Below are 18,043 nucleotides of genomic sequence, written 5' to 3'. Positions count from 1 at the left end.
GTCAATTGATTAAAAATTATTTTTAATATAATTTTTAAAATAATTATTATAGAAAGTCACTAGTAAAAAATATGGCGATTCATGATTAGATGATATTGCAAATTATTTCTTTACCAAGTATATATTTTAATTAAATTATGAAATTATTTTCTTCTTATTTTAAAATATATAATTGATCTCCTTGAAGGATAAATATGTTACATTTAATCCAATGTAGATGAACTTTTTGGAGTTTTTTGTGTGACTTTTCAACATAATTAACTAATAATTTTAAAGAGTTGCTATAAATTTTGTGATCTTAAAGATAAAATAAAGATTTTAGATGAAAAAATGAAGTTGGTAATATATAAAAGGCTTAATTATGAATTTGGTCATCAAATTATTTCAAATAGTTAAATTTGGTTTCCAAATTTTAAAGATTTAATTTGATACTTAAATTCTTAAAAATGAATCAATTTGATCTTTAAATTTTTAAAAGATTTAATTTGGTATTCAGGTTGTTAAAGATGAATTAATCTGGTCTTTACATTTTGAAAAATAAATCAATTTAGTTATCAAATTTTGAAGAACTTAAGAACAAAGGGAACCATTTAAAATAATAAAGCCTATATAAAACTCCAAACTTCATTTAAACTTTTAAAATATTAAAATCAATTATAGAATGATTGAAAATAGTTATTAATGTCATTCAAAGCTATGCATGATACAAAATATAATTAAGAGGCACACATATAATTATTTGGTGTTGTTAATGGAGTCGTTTATATTGAAATGAACTAAGTTTAATTCAAGTTCTGAGTTTATATTTTAAAATAGGATGGTAGAGAAGGATAAACACAACAAATTTTTTTCAAAACATAGTCAAACTTGAAGAACTAGATTAAGTATACCACTGAAAATTCGTGATGAAATAATTTTCTTCATGTCAAGCATTTTAGTTTACTTGTCTTTTTTTAAGAAAAAAATCTCAAAATTAACAGCCATTTAAAGTGAAAATTCTTGTGCATGTTGACCGAAGTGACATGTTCCGGTGCTATACTGACAACCAAGTCTGGAATCGGCTCTAGAATCGCAATCAAAAGGAAGAAACGCAAAGGATAAACCCGAACATCTTATGCAGTGCAAAAACTAAGTGATGCAGGTCTTTGAACTTAAAAGAGGAACCATAAGATAGATATAGGACTCACATTTGGATAGCAATGGGTGTAAGATGTTACGTACGCATTCTGGTCCCTACTTCAACTTCTCCTTAGTGTGTTTGGTTTAAAAAATAAAAATAAAATAGAAAATTTTTAATTCAAGTATAATGTAAAAAGTGTGGATAAAAATAATAAAAATTTCTCTCTTTTTTACCTAACACATCATTTAGGCTCGGTTGCAAATCTTCGAATGAGTCTTATCCTAACAGATTGAGTTTATTGTTTTGTGAAGGAATTTGTTCTATCCTCATATTCCATTCAAAACGAGAATAATATACAAGAGTGTCTGCTTTGATTCAAGGCTGCAAATAAACTAATTTCTTAATATCAAAGATATTAAAAATATTTACGTGCCAACTTAATTCAAGGCTGCAAAAAGGCTAATTGTCTATATAAAAGATATACAAAGATATTGAAAATATTTATAAGAATATTTACAGATTCGATCATACAATCGTAGTCGAAACGGGAGGTTCTCGTACACTGAGATAGGCTCAAAAATCATCAAAAAGTATGTGCAAAAGCCCTTTAGTGAAAATGTCAGCTATTTGATAGCGAGAGGGAACATGAAGGACACTAACGTGTCCACGAGCAACTTTTTTTCTCACATACAAAATGTATATCCATCTCAACATGTTTAGTGCGCTGATGTTGAACAGGGTTACTGAAGAGATATATCGCAATCACGTTATCATAGTACATCAATGTAGCCTTGTGGATTGGACAATGAAGTTCTAGAAGTAGATTACAAATCCAACAAGACTCGGAAACAACATTTTCTACTCCTCTATACTCGGCTTCGACACTCGACCGAGACAAAACGGGTTGTCGTTTAGAGGAACAAGAGATCAAATTATCTATAAAAAAACGCAATAACCAGAAGTGGATCGTCTAGTGTTGGGACATCCACCCCAATCGGCATCAGTGTATGAAATGGGAGAAAAAAAATGATGATTTGTACAAATGTAAGCCAAAGTCTAGGGTGCCTTTTACATAACACGTAATTCGTTTAAGGGAATTCATATGTTCAATCTTTGGATCATGCATGTGTAAATATACTGGTTGTACAATATATGATATATTAGGTCTCGTAAAAGTAAGGTACTGTAATGCTCTTGCTAAACTGCGATAATAAGTTGAATCCTCGTATAGAGAACCTGAGGAGACACTAAGCTTAGCTTTGCTGTCCATTGGTGTTGGAGTAGGTTTACAAGAAGTCATGCCAGCTTTATCTATGATCTCCTCAGCATATTTTCGTTGGGAAAGAAATAAACCACCTACATGTTTAGTTATTGCAATGCCCAAAAATAGCCGAGAAGACAGGAAAGTTCCCTAGGTCTCGTGATACCATGAAGGAATTTGTTCCGTCCCCATATTCCATTCAAAACAGGAATAATATACAAGAGTGACTGCTTAAATCAAGGTTGCAAATAGACTAATGGCTAAATATCAAAGATATTAAAAATATTTATAAGAATATTTATCGGTTCTATCATTTTGTGGTATGCCCGCCATGGTTTCTACCTTTCTGGACATAAACAGTGGTAAATCTTGGACAAATTTGGTGCAGCTAAATTATATGGTTTTACAATTTATTTGTGTTTTTCCCCTGATTAATAGAAGAGGTAACATCAAATTTGTTTGGAATTTGGGAAAGTTGCTTATCCTATTTTCAATTCTTGGACTTTGAGCATCAAAATTAAGTATTCTAATGGATGAAAATGTTCATGATATGATTTATACTTATCAACACCATATTAAAAAATGACTCAATTATTTTATATCTGGACAAAAATGTTGAGGATGTATGATTTATCACCTTATTAAAAAATGACTCAATTATTTTATATCCCTGCCTCACTTTTATATATTCTTAAATAAAAAAGTACAACTTCCAATCACTTGAAATTTTTGTATGACATATAATCAATCATTAAGAATTACAATTATCTAGCAACCATTTTTAGATCACAACAGAAAAGTGTTAATTGTATACTATGGTTTCTAGGCATGGTATATGTTGGTGAAAGGAGCAATCAGGCGACGTATTTTTTCCGAATGCCTAAGTCTTGAATGACGGGAAATTTCGGTAAGCTAGCTTAGTAAAGTAGTATAGTTTATTAGTTATACATGTGATGTTGCCAAAAGAAAAATGGAAGGGGGAGGGGGAAAGGGACAATGGGACACGGCCTCACGTGTCCCTTAGGTAATTTGGCGTTGGCACTTGGCACAAAGAACACTATAATATTAGAGAAAATCGATTGTTTAATGGTGATTTACTCGTACCATAGTCAACAAGGACCACATTCATGCTTCACTTCCTAAGAAACTAGGGGCTTAGAGATCAAATCAATGATCTCTCCTAACCCACTAACTCGATTGCTTAGGCAAAATATTCTTGTTTGTGATCCGCAATCATACATGCACACAAATTGACACTTTAAATCAAGGGATACATGCTGAAAACTATGGGCTAGATTTGCAAAAATATAAGAAAATACTAATAATAATACAAATAAAAATCCTTCAATCCTTCTTGATCCAAAAAAGAGAAATCCATCCCTCGATCCTTGTACACGGAATAAACCATGTGTGTGGAACCTATGCAGAGGCCAGATCATTTTTGCCTACCATAATGGATTATTTTTTTAAGCAAAAGAAGGATGTGACAGAAGTTGGTGATTGTTTTTATCCCAACCAAGTTGGCACCAAAACAACCCCCAGCAAAACCTGCACCACCCAATATCATTCAACAAAAGAATAAAAAGAAAGCAACAAAGAACCAAGGGGGGACATGGAGCTAAACCCTTAGAATGCCAAACTAAACTCTACTTAAACCTGTAGTAAGATAGAGCGGTTCTGTCCTGTACAAAAGTTTAGTAATAAAAGCGAGAATGTAGTTTCACCAACAAAAAGTGTCTAAGTTAGTGCCCTCACGGAATATGTGACCCACTATAAATGACATGGAGTTAGTCAAATTCACATAACGATTTTGATAAAAGGTAAAAAGGAAACACCATATTAAATAAAACTATGATTACAGTATGCAACTAAAACAAAAAAGTATATTTGCTCTTAATTTAAGAAATACAGCGTGATGGTAATCAATTGCAAGCTAAATGTGTGGTAGAATTATAACTTCAAAATGAAAACAAACTCAATAACGTCTTTACGTTCTATTCAAACAAACGGCTGCGACTTCCAATTCCATCTTATTCATACCGCTAGATAAGTAAACAGCAAAGTCCATATTACATTTTTTTAAAGAGAGAGAAATTGGGGAAATGAAGATAAATTAACAAGAGCAAAAAGGCTCAAGTGGTAGTAGTGATATCAGGTTTGTGAACTATAAAAGCCATGGACTGCATGTGACGCTGGTTATCAAATGCTAAGCAACGTATATATGCATTTGGATACACCCTTCTGCATTCATGGATCTCCTTCAGCACTTGCGAAGAGTCACTGCAAGCAAACATTGGTAGCTTCCACAATGTCCAATACCTACCGTCATAGTACCCTGGCATATGGCTGTTTTCTCTACGAACACACCCCAACTAATTTCATGTTCCAAACAACACAGTTCCATGTTACTAGGATATACAACCATCTTTATAAAACCAAAGCATCAATGGAAAAACATAAATATATATAAAATTCTCCATGATACAACGACACAGAATCAACCTAGCCTAGATTAGATCAAAGCTCGTAACAATTATAAAGTTTTACATCCAACCCCTTAAAGTAAAAAAATATATATTTGAGAGAATAAATTGCATTTATTATGGTTGACCAACAAATCAACCATTGAAATTGCAAAAAAAATAAAATAAAATGTGTACAAATAAACTTTGAGTTTAGTTACTATCTTAACTGCTGATTTTTTAATCAATGGTTATTAATGTATTTTATTATCTGAGATGCACTTCCTTTACTTGACAGAAGTCAAATCCGTAAGTTTTATTTATTCTCGATGGCATGAGAATTGCTAGTCTTTTATACGTATTTTAGATAATCAATATAAACAATTCTAATGTAAATATAATTGCTTTCTCCAAAGGAAATTAAAGAAAAAGCATAAATCTACAACATAATAATCTAAATTTATCTGAAGCTAACCTCATCAAATTCAAGGCAAGGGATCCATCCCTTCTTGAGCATGTAGTCAATCTCCTTTGCAATGGATTCATCTGAAAGGGGTGGCAGGTAGGACAGTGTTTCAAACTTCTTATTGTTGATGGGATTCCATGTCTGTTGGAAGTATAAACTCAATAGATTAAATCATGTTATAGTTTAAACACATCATATATATGGACAATGAATTTGATCACTTCACCTTCATGCAGTAAGTTTTAGAACCATTTGAAACAATCTTCCTTTTCCATCCTATGGATCCAGTACTGGGGCAAAGATTTGATGAGTTGGACTTCAAGCCTACAAAGCCAGCCCCAGCAATATGAGCTGCAAAAGTTGCAGCAGACATTTTATTCAACTATAAGTGTTGAATGGAAGGTTTTGATTAAAAAAAGAGATATGACAAGGGCTATGCAACTAAGAATCAATGTTTGATCTTGAACGAGGTAGAGTTAGACATAACATAAGGACTAAAGAAATAGGCTTTGGTGATCCTTAAATAATGTGTATAGTATAAGTAGACGGTGGGCACAAGAAAAGGGAGAGTTTGATTATCTCTTTACACAATTTTATTAACACTTGCGGTGCTGACAGGGGCCCGCCAATTCCTGGTGCTGAGTAAATTGTGCCAACAAGTTGAAATAAAATAAACAAACGATTCCTCCACTTTTTCATATGGCCTTTCTAGTGCACATTATAAAATTATGTTTGGCTGGATGTGGACATCGTAGGAATCCAAACAACCTTCTCTACTAGCCAAATAAAAAATGACTTCAAATTGCACTGGCAAAACCAACTTACAGCACACTGGTGTCTCTCTTGAACATGTCTTATGAGTCTGAAATCTATGTGAACCAAACTGTACTACTTCAAATAGTAAGAATAAAAATAAAGTGTATCTTGTTATATTGAAATCCTCGAGCTACTTTCCTATACTACTTCAACATTGTGGACGATTTGATCAATTTCTAAGAAACTCCTAGCAATTACCCATTATGGCACAATGTCGTACTTCCTTCCATTATATTTTGATATTTTTGAGGCCTTAATTCCTTCTAATACTTCCCATTTCCCTGTCCTTTCTAGTGCATATTACGTTATTGAACATATCATCCTTTTTAATTTGTTCACCTTGACTCAAAATATCAACCATGCATCTATAGTGATCAATGGATGGTGGGACACCATATACATTATGCATCTTCATGCAATAGATATTTGTGATTGCGAACCACTATGCCAATTGACAACAATTTGTTTGAGTCAAACCTTTGCCAATTGATTATTTATAGGCCATCTAGTCCTAGTATTCATAGATTTCAATCAATGCGGTACGGAGCTCAAAAGTTCATATTCAACCGCAGCTGCACCCGCATTAGCAACACCCAATAAGAGATGTGTTGAGCTTCACATTTGTACAATTCTTCAACTCACGGAAAAAGGTCAATTCCCTCGTTCAAATACACACATACCATTGTGATATGTCAAATTGCACCAAATAAATCCAAAACCAACAAGGCTCAACACACATTGGTAGATAGTTGAGTTCTTAAAGTATGTTAATCAAGATTCAATTCTTGACTTTATGTATAAAAATCTTTTGTTGAAGACATACTTCAGTGAATGTATATGGTTTGAAAAGGATTAATCAATCCAGTCATCAACTCGTGTGAGATAAGTTGGAAAACGAAAAACAAAACAGATAAATCAAATTCTGTGATTCATTAACCAACTCATTGCTGCAATAATCACTGGCGAGACTGGTCCAACAAACCATAATATTATTCTTGCGACAGGAACTTTCGTTAAACACGCGACTATTATTAACTTTCATCCTTTCATGATTGACAACACAACTCAACTAACCTCTGATAAAATTCCCTAAGATAGTGAAACACATGCTTTAAGCAGCAGCGTAAGAGTTCAGACATTTATAAAAGTGAGATTAACTTGCGGAATAATTCTGAATTTCTGGATAAATCATTAACTTTTACTGAGTATTACTCCATCAATGATTAGCTTTAATTATTGCTCACTATTGCTCACTAATGATGTGTCAAAATATCGTCCACTTAATCTGCACGATTACATAGTCAACACTAAAATTGTTAGAAGATTAAAGATCCACGCCAATAATAGACCTTCAATTCATGGGTCGAAAAACTTTTAACAAATTGAGAGCCTCGTCAGCTAGAGAAGACTAAAACTATAGATAAATTAATTTAGTATAAATTCTTCAATGTTACCTACCAAAAAGTGTATCGATGACCGAGTTGCAAATTGGAAAAAAAATTATCAATTTAAATAGTAATTGTATAATAAAAGTAAATCTAAAATTCTTACATCATCATATGAATGATAATGTTGAAATAAATATATGTATTTGAACTGTCTAAATGAAGAATATATTAAAAATCTAAAGAATTACTGCATGGCAAGCTTGCGGCTAGTAGCTGGACCTACAAAATCTGGTCAATGCCAAAGCTTCATGCAGAACCCCGCTGGCACAACTGATGTTCTCTTGCTGGACAAACATTCCGAGAAGGTGTCCACAAGTTGCTCTGCAAGAGATGCAGGATCTTCAAGAAATGTATCAATGTATATTTTCACAATCCTAACTTCTTGAGGGGTGGCTCTTAAGCTGTACCAAGTCAGAAATTTCTGCCTGAAGTTCTTTTCTATGTGACCTTCACACTCTAACCACCTAATCACCTTCACATAATACTCAAAATCACGATCCGAAAAGCCATTTGCAACACGGCCCTCCTCTTGCCTTTCTCCACTTCTCTTCTTGGATGTGCTTCCATCTTGGGGACCCTCCCTTTTCCCGGATACATTTTCTTGATCTTTGCCACTGGACTTAGATCTTTTATTCTTTCCAGGTCCATCCTTAAGTGTTTCCAACTTGCAGGGAGTATTAGGCAAGCCTCCTTCCGAGCTACCCACTAACGGCACACATTCCCTCCCTGTTAGAGCTGGGGAAATCAACCCATCATCGGTGCTCATGTCCTCAGTGATTTGTTCCTCTGGTGAATGCTTGTTTTCGAGCTTTAGCACATCAGAACTAGGTATGGAGGCAGTCGTTCCTCCAGCATGCTGTTTGTCTGACAAAGAATCTGCATCAGGAGGAAGTCCCGCACCACCTAGATTGGAACAGTTAATAGCATCATTGGATAAATTTCCAGAAGCAAGTTTGTTGCTATCCTTGTGATAAGAAGGATAATGGTCTGCTCGGTTATCAGTCAGGTCACTATATGGATTACAGTTATTAGTTTCATCTTCCACGGATGATGGATTGGAAAGGCTGCTACAGTTGGTTACCGGGCTCTGACTTCTTTCAGTTGCTGAGCAATTAGGGACTTCTTCCTCACCATGCTCTGTTGAGACTTGAACTTCGCACATACCTGACTCCCTCAAATCATTGGAAACAACTTTGAAACTGTATTCTGTACCTGGAATTAGGCCCGAGACACTGAACCTTCTATTTGGTAAGAGCGAGGTGCAAGTTGGGTCCATGGGATAGTCCACATCATCAACTTTGCGATGCCACAAGGTGTAACCAGCAAGAATTTCACCAGAGGGTTCTTCAGAACCCAAAATAATAGTGAGGGTAGTGGCAGTGACATCTTCAAACCTCAACATATTTGGAGCGAGCAAATATGCATCTGAAAATGTAAAGTATGTACACAGAGATCAATATTATTACATTCTTTGAGAATCTAGACCCAGTGACAAAAAAATAATAAGCTGATAACTCTTCTATGTTTGCATCCAATACCATAGTTATGTACCTTGAAATAGAATCCAATACAAGTTCATATACAAAAAAAAAAAAAAAAACCTAGGAAGTTGGTCATGTCCCATGTTTGGCTGCTGATCCCAGAAATAGTTTTGGGTCCCAAAATAAATTAACATTATTACATGTGGTCAAAAGTAATTTTGGTATCTCCACCAATTATCCAAAGTTACTTTTGGGAGACCATTCCAAACATAAATCTCCGTATAAAATCATTTCTTCTTTACACTCAAGTATTTCAATATCTGTACCAATTACCAAATAAGAGATAAAAATTAAGATAAAATAAACGGAAGCAGTAAAGTAGTCAGTTCCATATATAAAACAAACCACAAGTGAAATTGTAAATGATATAGATCCACAAGGGAAATTGAGCAAAAAAAAAAAAAAAGATGATCACCTTGATTTGTTGGCTTGGGTGACAAAGGCAAGATCCTTTTCGATAGTGAATCAAGTGATTCCAGAGCAAAACCACAGAGTTTCTGAACCTCAGGTCCCGAAGAAAGCCTGTTCACAATCCCCCTTCCAATCTTCACCGGTGAGCCAGTGAGTGGACCCACTTCAGGTTCAAGTTTCTTCACTGCTTCATCAACAATTTTATAAAGTTCTTCATACATTTCAGTTCCTTGTAAAAGTCTTTGGCTTAAGGAGACACGATAACAGAGTATATCTACGCGTCTAGTATCCTTTGCTACCATCAGTTGTTTTCTCCAGCATCTAATACATTTTAAGAAACAAGCCAAGATGAGATTGATCTTACCTTACATATTTCCCAAATTTCATCCTAAAAGGAATATGGCACATACACCACACATTAAAAGAACAACTTTACCATCTTTTGATTGAGCAATCACAATATCTTGGTCATAATGTTGAGTAGAGTGTCTTACCATAGCTAAGCAATCAAAAATAACATTCAACAAATAATGAATCTCTCTCTTTCACAAAACTGATCATGCCTAATATTCATCTTGAAATATCAGTCCTAATGAACTAAATAAAGCCATGCTACAATTTTCTATTATACACAACCTAAAGCTTTTTATGAACTCAGCAAAAGAAAAGGGAGGGAGGAGATTTTTTATTTTATTTTTTAAAAATAATACTTGGTCGTGAGGAATATTATTGACTCATTTCATACAGTTAAACTGGACAATTCTGCTAACCGATATTTAATTGGTCATGAGAATTCTAAGAAGACTTTAACATGACGAAGGACAAGATTTTAACTTGCATGAAGAGTATTCTAAGACAACTCAGTTGACTTTTTCCACATTATTGTCTATTTTGGAAGTCTTTTGATGCATTTTGTAAACAACAAGTGACCAAATACAATCTTCTAGAACCCTATTACATGTTAAGAATTTGCATGTGTAGTAAGTTTATAGCATAGAAGACCTTCCAAGATATAGGAAAAAAAGAGGCAGAAATTTTTAAATGGATACATGATGTCATCCAAGAAGCTGAAAAGTGAAAAGCATCAGCATGATTACCCGAGTAAATCATTTATTTTCCAACAAGAGACACAGTAGAAGCCTCCATCAAGCTTGGGACGCTCACCATCCTTGCCAATTCCTGAACCATCATGTTTTAAAGCACACTCAAGGTGGCATGACAAGCCACAAGAAACACCAGGAAATGGATTCTCAGAACTACATATTAACCACAGGCTAGGGTCTTTGTTGTCATCATATTGATGACAAATGCAGCATGAACATCTTTTGCAAAATGCATCTGATTGATTCAGGGTAGCTTTGCAAGCTGAGTTTTTGCAGAATGTGGTATTAATAGAATCACCACCATTATTGACTGGAACGCTGGTCGCAGGAACAGGGATGTGTGAAGGATTCTCAGACTTTCTCTGCCTTTTGGCAGGCTTCTGACCAGGTGCAGGAGAAGATTGTGGTTCAGGGTCTGTCGCAGTTTCATTCCCGCCTGATTTCTTTTCAGAAACAATTTTTAGAAGATTTTCTATAATTTTCAACTTTGTCAGCCCAGTATACTTTCTCTCTTTCCCCATTTCTGCACACAATATTTGCAAAATCTCTTGACGACTCCATGACTGCAGCATCTCAGATGCACCATGCGACCAGTTAGATACTTCATATACAAGTTCTCTTTTTTCCTCCATACTCAATTTACTGCACTTAGAAGGATCAAGTGCAAGGCCTGAGATTAAGGAAAAAGAAAACATATATCAGCACATTAGATACATGAATGTATTCCAATTTTAAAACCTCCAAGCAGTAAAGGAGACAAGACTGGCTCTACAAAGACTCCTTCCATAACATGTATTCATGCCAGACATGTCATCAACTAGAAATTAGAAACTTCTTGAGACTACAGGCAGAAATACTTAAATTTCTACATGCAAAAAGAATGCAATTATCTTCTTTTTTTTAGATAAAATGCAATTATCTTTCACATGAGTAATAAATCAGTCCAGTATGTTATCTGACCAGGCCTCAATTTTGTTATAGTCTAAAACATTGACTACTTCAAAAACATTACCAAGAAGGGCAAAACAAGCAAATATAATAAAAGGTATACAACTGGAACCAGTTAACTTTGCATGACAAGGACATACCAACCACTTGAAAACACAGTAAGTAATAGAAACATACGAGACCTCGTGCAATGGATTAGTCAAGTAAGACAATTAGGCAGTTGGACTTAATCTCCTTTGACCTTTATTGGAGACTCCATACTCCTAATATAGAACCCATACACCCGAAAATTTATTAGCTGGCACATCGTATACCAAATTACAAGCTTACTAACCCACCTTTCTCCCTTACAATGCATCTATAAAGTATTACACACAGCTCAGGTCGTGAATTCCACGACCCCAGATGCACAATCACAAAAGAAAATAAAAACAAAAATTAAATCAAATAATAGAAACTAAATAATAATAATAATAATAATAATAATAAGCACCTCTATCACGAAAAACTAATTTTTTTTTAGGAAAAAAAAAAGGAAATCAAAAGCTAATCACCAACCAATATTTAGAAAAGGCACAAAGAGATCACAACAAATTAAATCAAAACCCAGAGAAGTCAGATACGTCACAATGCTAAAATACCAGACAGAATAATCTACATGTGGATCGTTAAATTGAGCGGTAAGTTAAATCTCACGAGCCTGAACATAACACAGATAAAGAATCCTTCACAGAATTCAATCACCTCCGTTTCAACAGAACAAAAAAGTGGTGAAAATTAGAAGAAGAACACACAAATAGAGTGACAAAATAAGCAATTCACCCTCAAAAGACGAATCTGTAGCCATAGCTATGCAACAAGAGGAATCACTCAACCCACCACATTACCACCAAAAGCCCAAAACTTGTTCGAACCTGCACAACAAAAAATCCAATCCACATCACGGGTCACCGTTATAAACCAAAAAATAGTAAATTAAAGAGAGAGAAAAAAAATGTAAAAGAGAGAGAGAAGAATGAAATATGAGAAATACCAAGAATAGATGTTTGGAATTGTAGAAGAGAAAAGGAATCCATGAACCGAAAACTGGTCTCACACACAGTATTTCTCTGTGTGAAAGAGGGAGACTGGAGGTGGTGGTGGAGGACCTTGCTTGCTTTTAGAGAGAGAAAGCTTCCAAGTTGTATAGAGAAAGAAAGAGAGTGAGAGAGAGAGAGAAGCGTTTGCGTTGTTTGTTAGATAAAAATCAGTCAATGAATAAATATAAATAAATAAATAAATAAAAAGCAGCTGCATGCTATTGCTGTTGCTATTCATATTGCGATACTCACTCACTCAACGACATTTTTACATTTCAGTTTTGGTTCGGTTGGAAATTGGAGTATTCCAATCTCCTTTTTTACCAAAATGTCCTTGCCTTAGTATCTAATATTTTTATTCTTGTATATACACAAAACTACTTGTAAGTTTTCTGAGAGATAATTTTATTTGGACATGATTTTTTATAATCATATTATTAATATAAAATATTTATCAATTTCATAAATGAAATAGTTCAACGTCTTTTTAAAAAGATTTAAACTTAATTTCATCTCAGATTAATGATTAATTAATAATTATTCTATTTCTAAAGATCAAAGATATATATAAAAAATTTAAAACAATTCAACCGAGTTAAATCTTTGATGGTGACTAATCAATATTTTGTTCCACCAAAATAAAATATTTTATCTTGTTGAACGCAATATTTTTTTTCCAGTAAGATAAAATTATTATATATCACAATTTTTAATTTCTAAATATTACATAATTATGCACTTAGAATTCAGATGAAAAAACTAATTGAATTATAATAGTCTCATAGAGATTGAATTGATTTTTGCAGTCCACGGTCTTAGTATCAAAGTACTAGTGTCTATTTGGTGACACTGCATTTATTTTTTGGTGCGTCGCAGTTAGTGTAGCATCCACATACACCATATGCCATCACAAACCTGCACCATAACTTCATACATACATCAGACCCATATCGAAAGGGAGTGCTCTGGCGTGACATGGCACTGCATTGTATTGTAGGACAATATTTTAACTATGTGCTGTCTATTTCTCTTCATTGATTGTCTTTTTTTTTTCCACATTTTTCTTCATACATATTATCACTTAGATGTTACAAGTTTTATGAGTAATTGAAATATAAGAAATGTCTTAAATCAACATGGTTGATAAAAATATTAATGATTTTTAATTTATTTGATACTTAAGTTTATTTGTATGATTTTTTTAATATGTTATTAGTATAAAATATTTATCAATTTTTCTAATAATTAATCTCTATAAAAAAAAATTAGTTAATTATCTCTAATAGGATTTTCTTATTTCAAGTATATATTTTTTCATTTACATAACTTAAACAATGATCTTATTTAAGAAAATCAACTATAATATTACTCGAATCAACAAAAAGTTAATTTGATATGCAAGTAAAATATGCATATAAATTTATATAAATACAAATTTTTTTATCAATTATATAAATACTCTTAATAAAAAAGAAAGTGTACAAAAATAAAGATAAATTAAGAATTTTAAAACAAAAACCACCTTTCCTCTTAAAATTGGACTTATTATTGAATGATGTGAATCTCTTCCTTATATATAAAAAATATTATTTTCTTCCTTTTTTTCAATGATTCCAACTGCAAGATGAAAGACAACCTCACAACCCTTCCATTTTTAGGTTGTTTCTCTGTCCTTCCACTTATGTTTTTGTGTTTCAAACAAAGCACACTCTTCATGTTTATTATTAAAAATATAGTAGTTATGTACGGGAAATATTGTAATAAAAATTAACAATATCATATTGTTATTTAATAAAAATTATTGTATAATAAATTTATTTATTTTTATAAAAAATATCTAAAAAGTCGTATTTATTATAAATTTTCATTTAGTTAACAGCATAAAAAAAATTTCAGTGCATTTTATTTTCTGTGAAGTGACTGACGGTATAAGATATCGGTTTATAAAAATTATACTCTTATTTTAATATATTTATCTGGATAGAAGGTGCGCTACAGTAAATTTAAAGAATTAGTTAGGAATAGTTGATTAAATTTTAATGATATTTTTTTTTTATATATTTTTTTTGGACAACAAGTATCTGAGATCGAAGGTAAATTATGTTTGATTCGAATAAAATTATATAAATGATAAAACGTTTTTTTAAGTATTTAATGCAATTATATAATTAGAATTCGATATAAAATTATTAATTAAACCTAAATAATCCCACATTAATTTATTTCTGGTTATAATTTTTCTCACTTTTGTGATATTATTGTATAGTCAGATTTTATTTTTTCTGACGGAGGGAGAAAATTATCCAATACAGTAGCGGCGGGATAATGGTGGAGTGTTAAATTTTGTTGGTGACAGTACGGGAGGTACACACATGGGTGATCAGAGTCAACAAAGAGGGTGGTATGGTCAATTAACATTAGTTGCCCCACAAAATTACTGCAGTGTAAGGAAGAAAGTACGGGTGGTATATATATGCATGAAATTTTTTGAAGTTTGTTCACTTCTTTTTTCTTTTCTGAGAGAAAATTCTGATTCACATCTTATTTGTACAATGATGGTGTGCAGTGATCCTTTCCCATCTCACGCCACTCACTTCTGTTCTGCAACTGGTTTACCTTATATTGCACCCCCGACATGTTAATAATGCTTACTTTCTTCTACACTTAAAAAACATGTTTTATGGTTGCTGCTTTACTTCCATATGTGATATAATAATACTTAAAAGATATCGCTGCTTTAAGTAAATTTATGGTTCTGAAAATAGAAAAAATAAATGAGCATTTGTTTTACCAATACACACTCGTTTTCTTTTATCATCATCATCATCTTAATTAGTCCAGAAAATAAGTATGATTAGTGTTCTAGTATTTTACTTATAGTTTCACTGATCATCCATCACATAAAAAATGAATGAAATAACGTGAGGATACTGGTAAGGTAACGTGCCAGATTCCAACTGCATAACAGACTAATATAACACCGATATTTAATTGACGTGGAGCTTTATGAATGGTCTAAAGAAAACGAAAAGATAAAGTGAATTATAGTTGAAATGATAATGACGTTTGCCTAAATTAAACAATTGTAGAGATAAGAAAGGTGCCGCAGAGGGCGCCGACGAAATAAAATTTATAGTATGGGTACGAAACGAACGCTTACAAATGATGGGATGGAAAGGCTGGAACCCTTGTTTGCTTGTGACTTTGGTTTTTTAATTAATTTCAATAAGACTTTATTACAAGGTTAGGTTAGTCTCCTATTTTCTTTATTTTTACAATTATGATTATTTTTTTGTGAGAGATAATTTTATTTAAACCCAACACCTTTCTAATATTGTTGGACTAACTTTTTCTATAAGATTTTTTAATATACAAACTGAAGCTGAAGACTTTACTTAAAGAAGTTAAATATGTATGATTTAAATTAATTATTTTAAATCTTACTTTCTGATATTTCATGCAATAGCATTAAATAAATACAGAGATAATAATCCATGCGTAATTGAGATTTTTGTTTTGTTTTATCCACCTACTCTAACTAAGAAATATAAATTGGTGCAAGAGCAATTATTAATAATTAACAAAAAATTATCTCCTACTAACAAAAAAATTAATAATTAACAGACTAATATTTGTTAACAAGAAAAAAAATTATGTTATTTAATTTTTTTTATCTTAATCCTTTGACTCGTTAAAAAAAGAAAAATTCTGACTAATCTAGAGTTTGAGTTTAATTGAAAGGTAAATAAAATCTAACAAAAAATTATTTTTGTCAAGTATCAAACTCAAATACTACTCAAATGATTAAATCTTAATTTCAGTATATTAACCACTTGTGTTTAATTATTTGATTAAATTTATTTAATTTTAAATTTTGAATAATGAAATGAAGTTATTTAGTATTTGGTATAAGTTATTTAATTTATAATTTATTTAGTATAAGACTTAAATCCTGAGATGAAGTTATTTTTTCTTCCTACAATGTTTTCAGGAATTCTGCCTTGTCTAACAACTTACTTACATACATATATACTTATTAGGGAGGAAGGGGACTTTGTCATGAGTGTGAGCAATGACAGCTTCTAATTCTCTATGAAATATGAGCCTTTATTGTTTGTAAGATCCTTCTCGTACCCTGTTTCTTTCAATATAAACCTATAATGTCTTTTGTTGGCCGATCAAAAAAGTAAAAACATCGATTTTTGTCGCAGGAGGAGGTTCCTCTTATCAAGACGAGCATCCTTTCATGATACTGGTGATTAGTGCCTTGATCCTCAATTGCAGGAGATATACACGTTATTTAATTCTGGACTCGACTATTAAATTTACTATAAGTTTAACCACAGATTCAATCACAGTGATCGGTCCAAAAGAATTCACCTTGGACTTGGCCTAATTGCTCAACACAAAACCTTGCAAAGTACAAAAATTTATATCAAAAGCCTATTATTTAGTTTAATGGGGGAGCAAATATCAAAATAAAAGTTTTTACACGTTGAAATTTTCTTTATTAATAATATTCAAATATAAAACCTTACTTAAAATAACCGAATCAAAGACCACTCGATTTATTGTTACTAAAAATCATTTAAATCAACTTACACTATCATTGTGTATCTTAGTTTCTCTAGATGAAACTACATGTTTATATTATTTATCTCTTTACACCAAATAATAGATCTCAAGACACGCAATAATATTTACTTCAAAAAAAAAAGACACAATAATATCAGAATTAAGATACGAGACATAAGGAATATAGCAAATTAAGATCCTAGTTGCATATCAATCTATAAAATTTGCACCACTGAATTAAACAACACCTTCAAACGTGTGATGCCTGTAATTCAGATTTAAAAAAACAGTTCATTTTAGTGATGCTGTCTGTTTCCAGATCCAATTCTAATTTATTTTTTTGTTTGTTGAGTGTTTTTCTAATTATTCTTGCCTCTATGTATGTACAAAGAAGTAACTCCCAAAAAACTAACAAGCCAAGGGTATCATAAATGTGCCACTTGTCCCCATGTGCTCACTATCCCAACTACCAAGACCAAGAGTAAAAACCGAAAGGAAGAAAATTTTAATCTGAAAGCCAACAATTTAACCAATATCTAATTTGATTGGTATTTTTATCATGGCTAGAATGTACTCTGTTTTTTTTTTTTTTAAATAGTGCAATGGAATTTATAAACAGGTAAAAGCGTGGAACGCTGACGGAATTGAGGTTTTAAATGGCCGTACAGACAGAAAGATGGACTAATTGCCATTTGCCAATTACACGAAGCCTTGCTAACAATTTCTTCTTCTTTTTTACTGAAAATTATCATGAAATGTATTAAAAATTATGATTGGATTATATTTAAAATATTTGTATAAATATTAAAAATT

General features: G+C 32.3%; 2 protein-coding genes across 2 annotated transcripts; both read right to left on the bottom strand.

Moving 5' to 3' along the window:
* Positions 1-4,248: 4,248 nt before the first annotated feature.
* LOC100527679 (putative ribulose bisphosphate carboxylase small chain) lies at positions 4,249-5,857 on the bottom strand. Its single transcript, NM_001248939.2, has 3 exons — positions 5,536-5,857; positions 5,319-5,450; positions 4,249-4,753 (listed from the first exon to the last, which is right to left on the bottom strand). The coding sequence occupies exons 1-3, from the start codon at positions 5,680-5,682 to the stop codon at positions 4,514-4,516; spliced, it is 519 nt and encodes a 172-aa protein (NP_001235868.2). The 5' UTR covers positions 5,683-5,857; the 3' UTR covers positions 4,249-4,513.
* A 1,768-nt stretch (positions 5,858-7,625) lies between these two features.
* LOC100819331 (VIN3-like protein 2) lies at positions 7,626-12,826 on the bottom strand. Its single transcript, XM_003541388.4, has 5 exons — positions 12,610-12,826; positions 12,399-12,490; positions 10,623-11,298; positions 9,530-9,846; positions 7,626-8,998 (listed from the first exon to the last, which is right to left on the bottom strand). The coding sequence occupies exons 2-5, from the start codon at positions 12,421-12,423 to the stop codon at positions 7,806-7,808; spliced, it is 2,211 nt and encodes a 736-aa protein (XP_003541436.1). The 5' UTR covers positions 12,424-12,490; positions 12,610-12,826; the 3' UTR covers positions 7,626-7,805.
* Positions 12,827-18,043: the final 5,217 nt, after the last annotated feature.

The sequence above is a fragment of the Glycine max genome, chromosome 13 (genome assembly GCF_000004515.6).
Source record: "Glycine max cultivar Williams 82 chromosome 13, Glycine_max_v4.0, whole genome shotgun sequence".
In the NCBI taxonomy this organism is placed as follows: domain Eukaryota; kingdom Viridiplantae; phylum Streptophyta; class Magnoliopsida; order Fabales; family Fabaceae; genus Glycine; species Glycine max.
Note: the sequence above shows the minus strand (reverse complement) of the source record. Positions and strands in the feature narration are given on the sequence as shown.

What these genes read in the sequence shown, in the direction of transcription:
- LOC100819331 (XM_003541388.4), bottom strand. Translation starts at nt 12,423, where the DNA reads ATGGCTACAGATTCGTCTTTTGAGG. An exon ending in TACAGATTCGTCTTTTGAGG is followed by an intron (nt 11,299 to 12,398) that starts GTGAATTGCTTA and finishes CCTTAATCTCAG; the next exon opens with GCCTTGCACTTGATCCTTCT. An exon ending in ACCCAAGCCAACAAATCAAG is followed by an intron (nt 8,999 to 9,529) that starts GTGATCATCTTT and finishes TTACATTTTCAG; the next exon opens with ATGCATATTTGCTCGCTCCA.
- LOC100527679 (NM_001248939.2), bottom strand. Translation starts at nt 5,682, where the DNA reads ATGTCTGCTGCAACTTTTGCAGCTCATATTGCTGGGGCTGGCTTTGTA. An exon ending in CTAAAACTTACTGCATGAAG is followed by an intron (nt 5,451 to 5,535) that starts GTGAAGTGATCA and finishes TACTTCCAACAG; the next exon opens with ACATGGAATCCCATCAACAA. An exon ending in CTTGCCTTGAATTTGATGAG is followed by an intron (nt 4,754 to 5,318) that starts GTTAGCTTCAGA and finishes ACATGAAATTAG; the next exon opens with TTGGGGTGTGTTCGTAGAGA.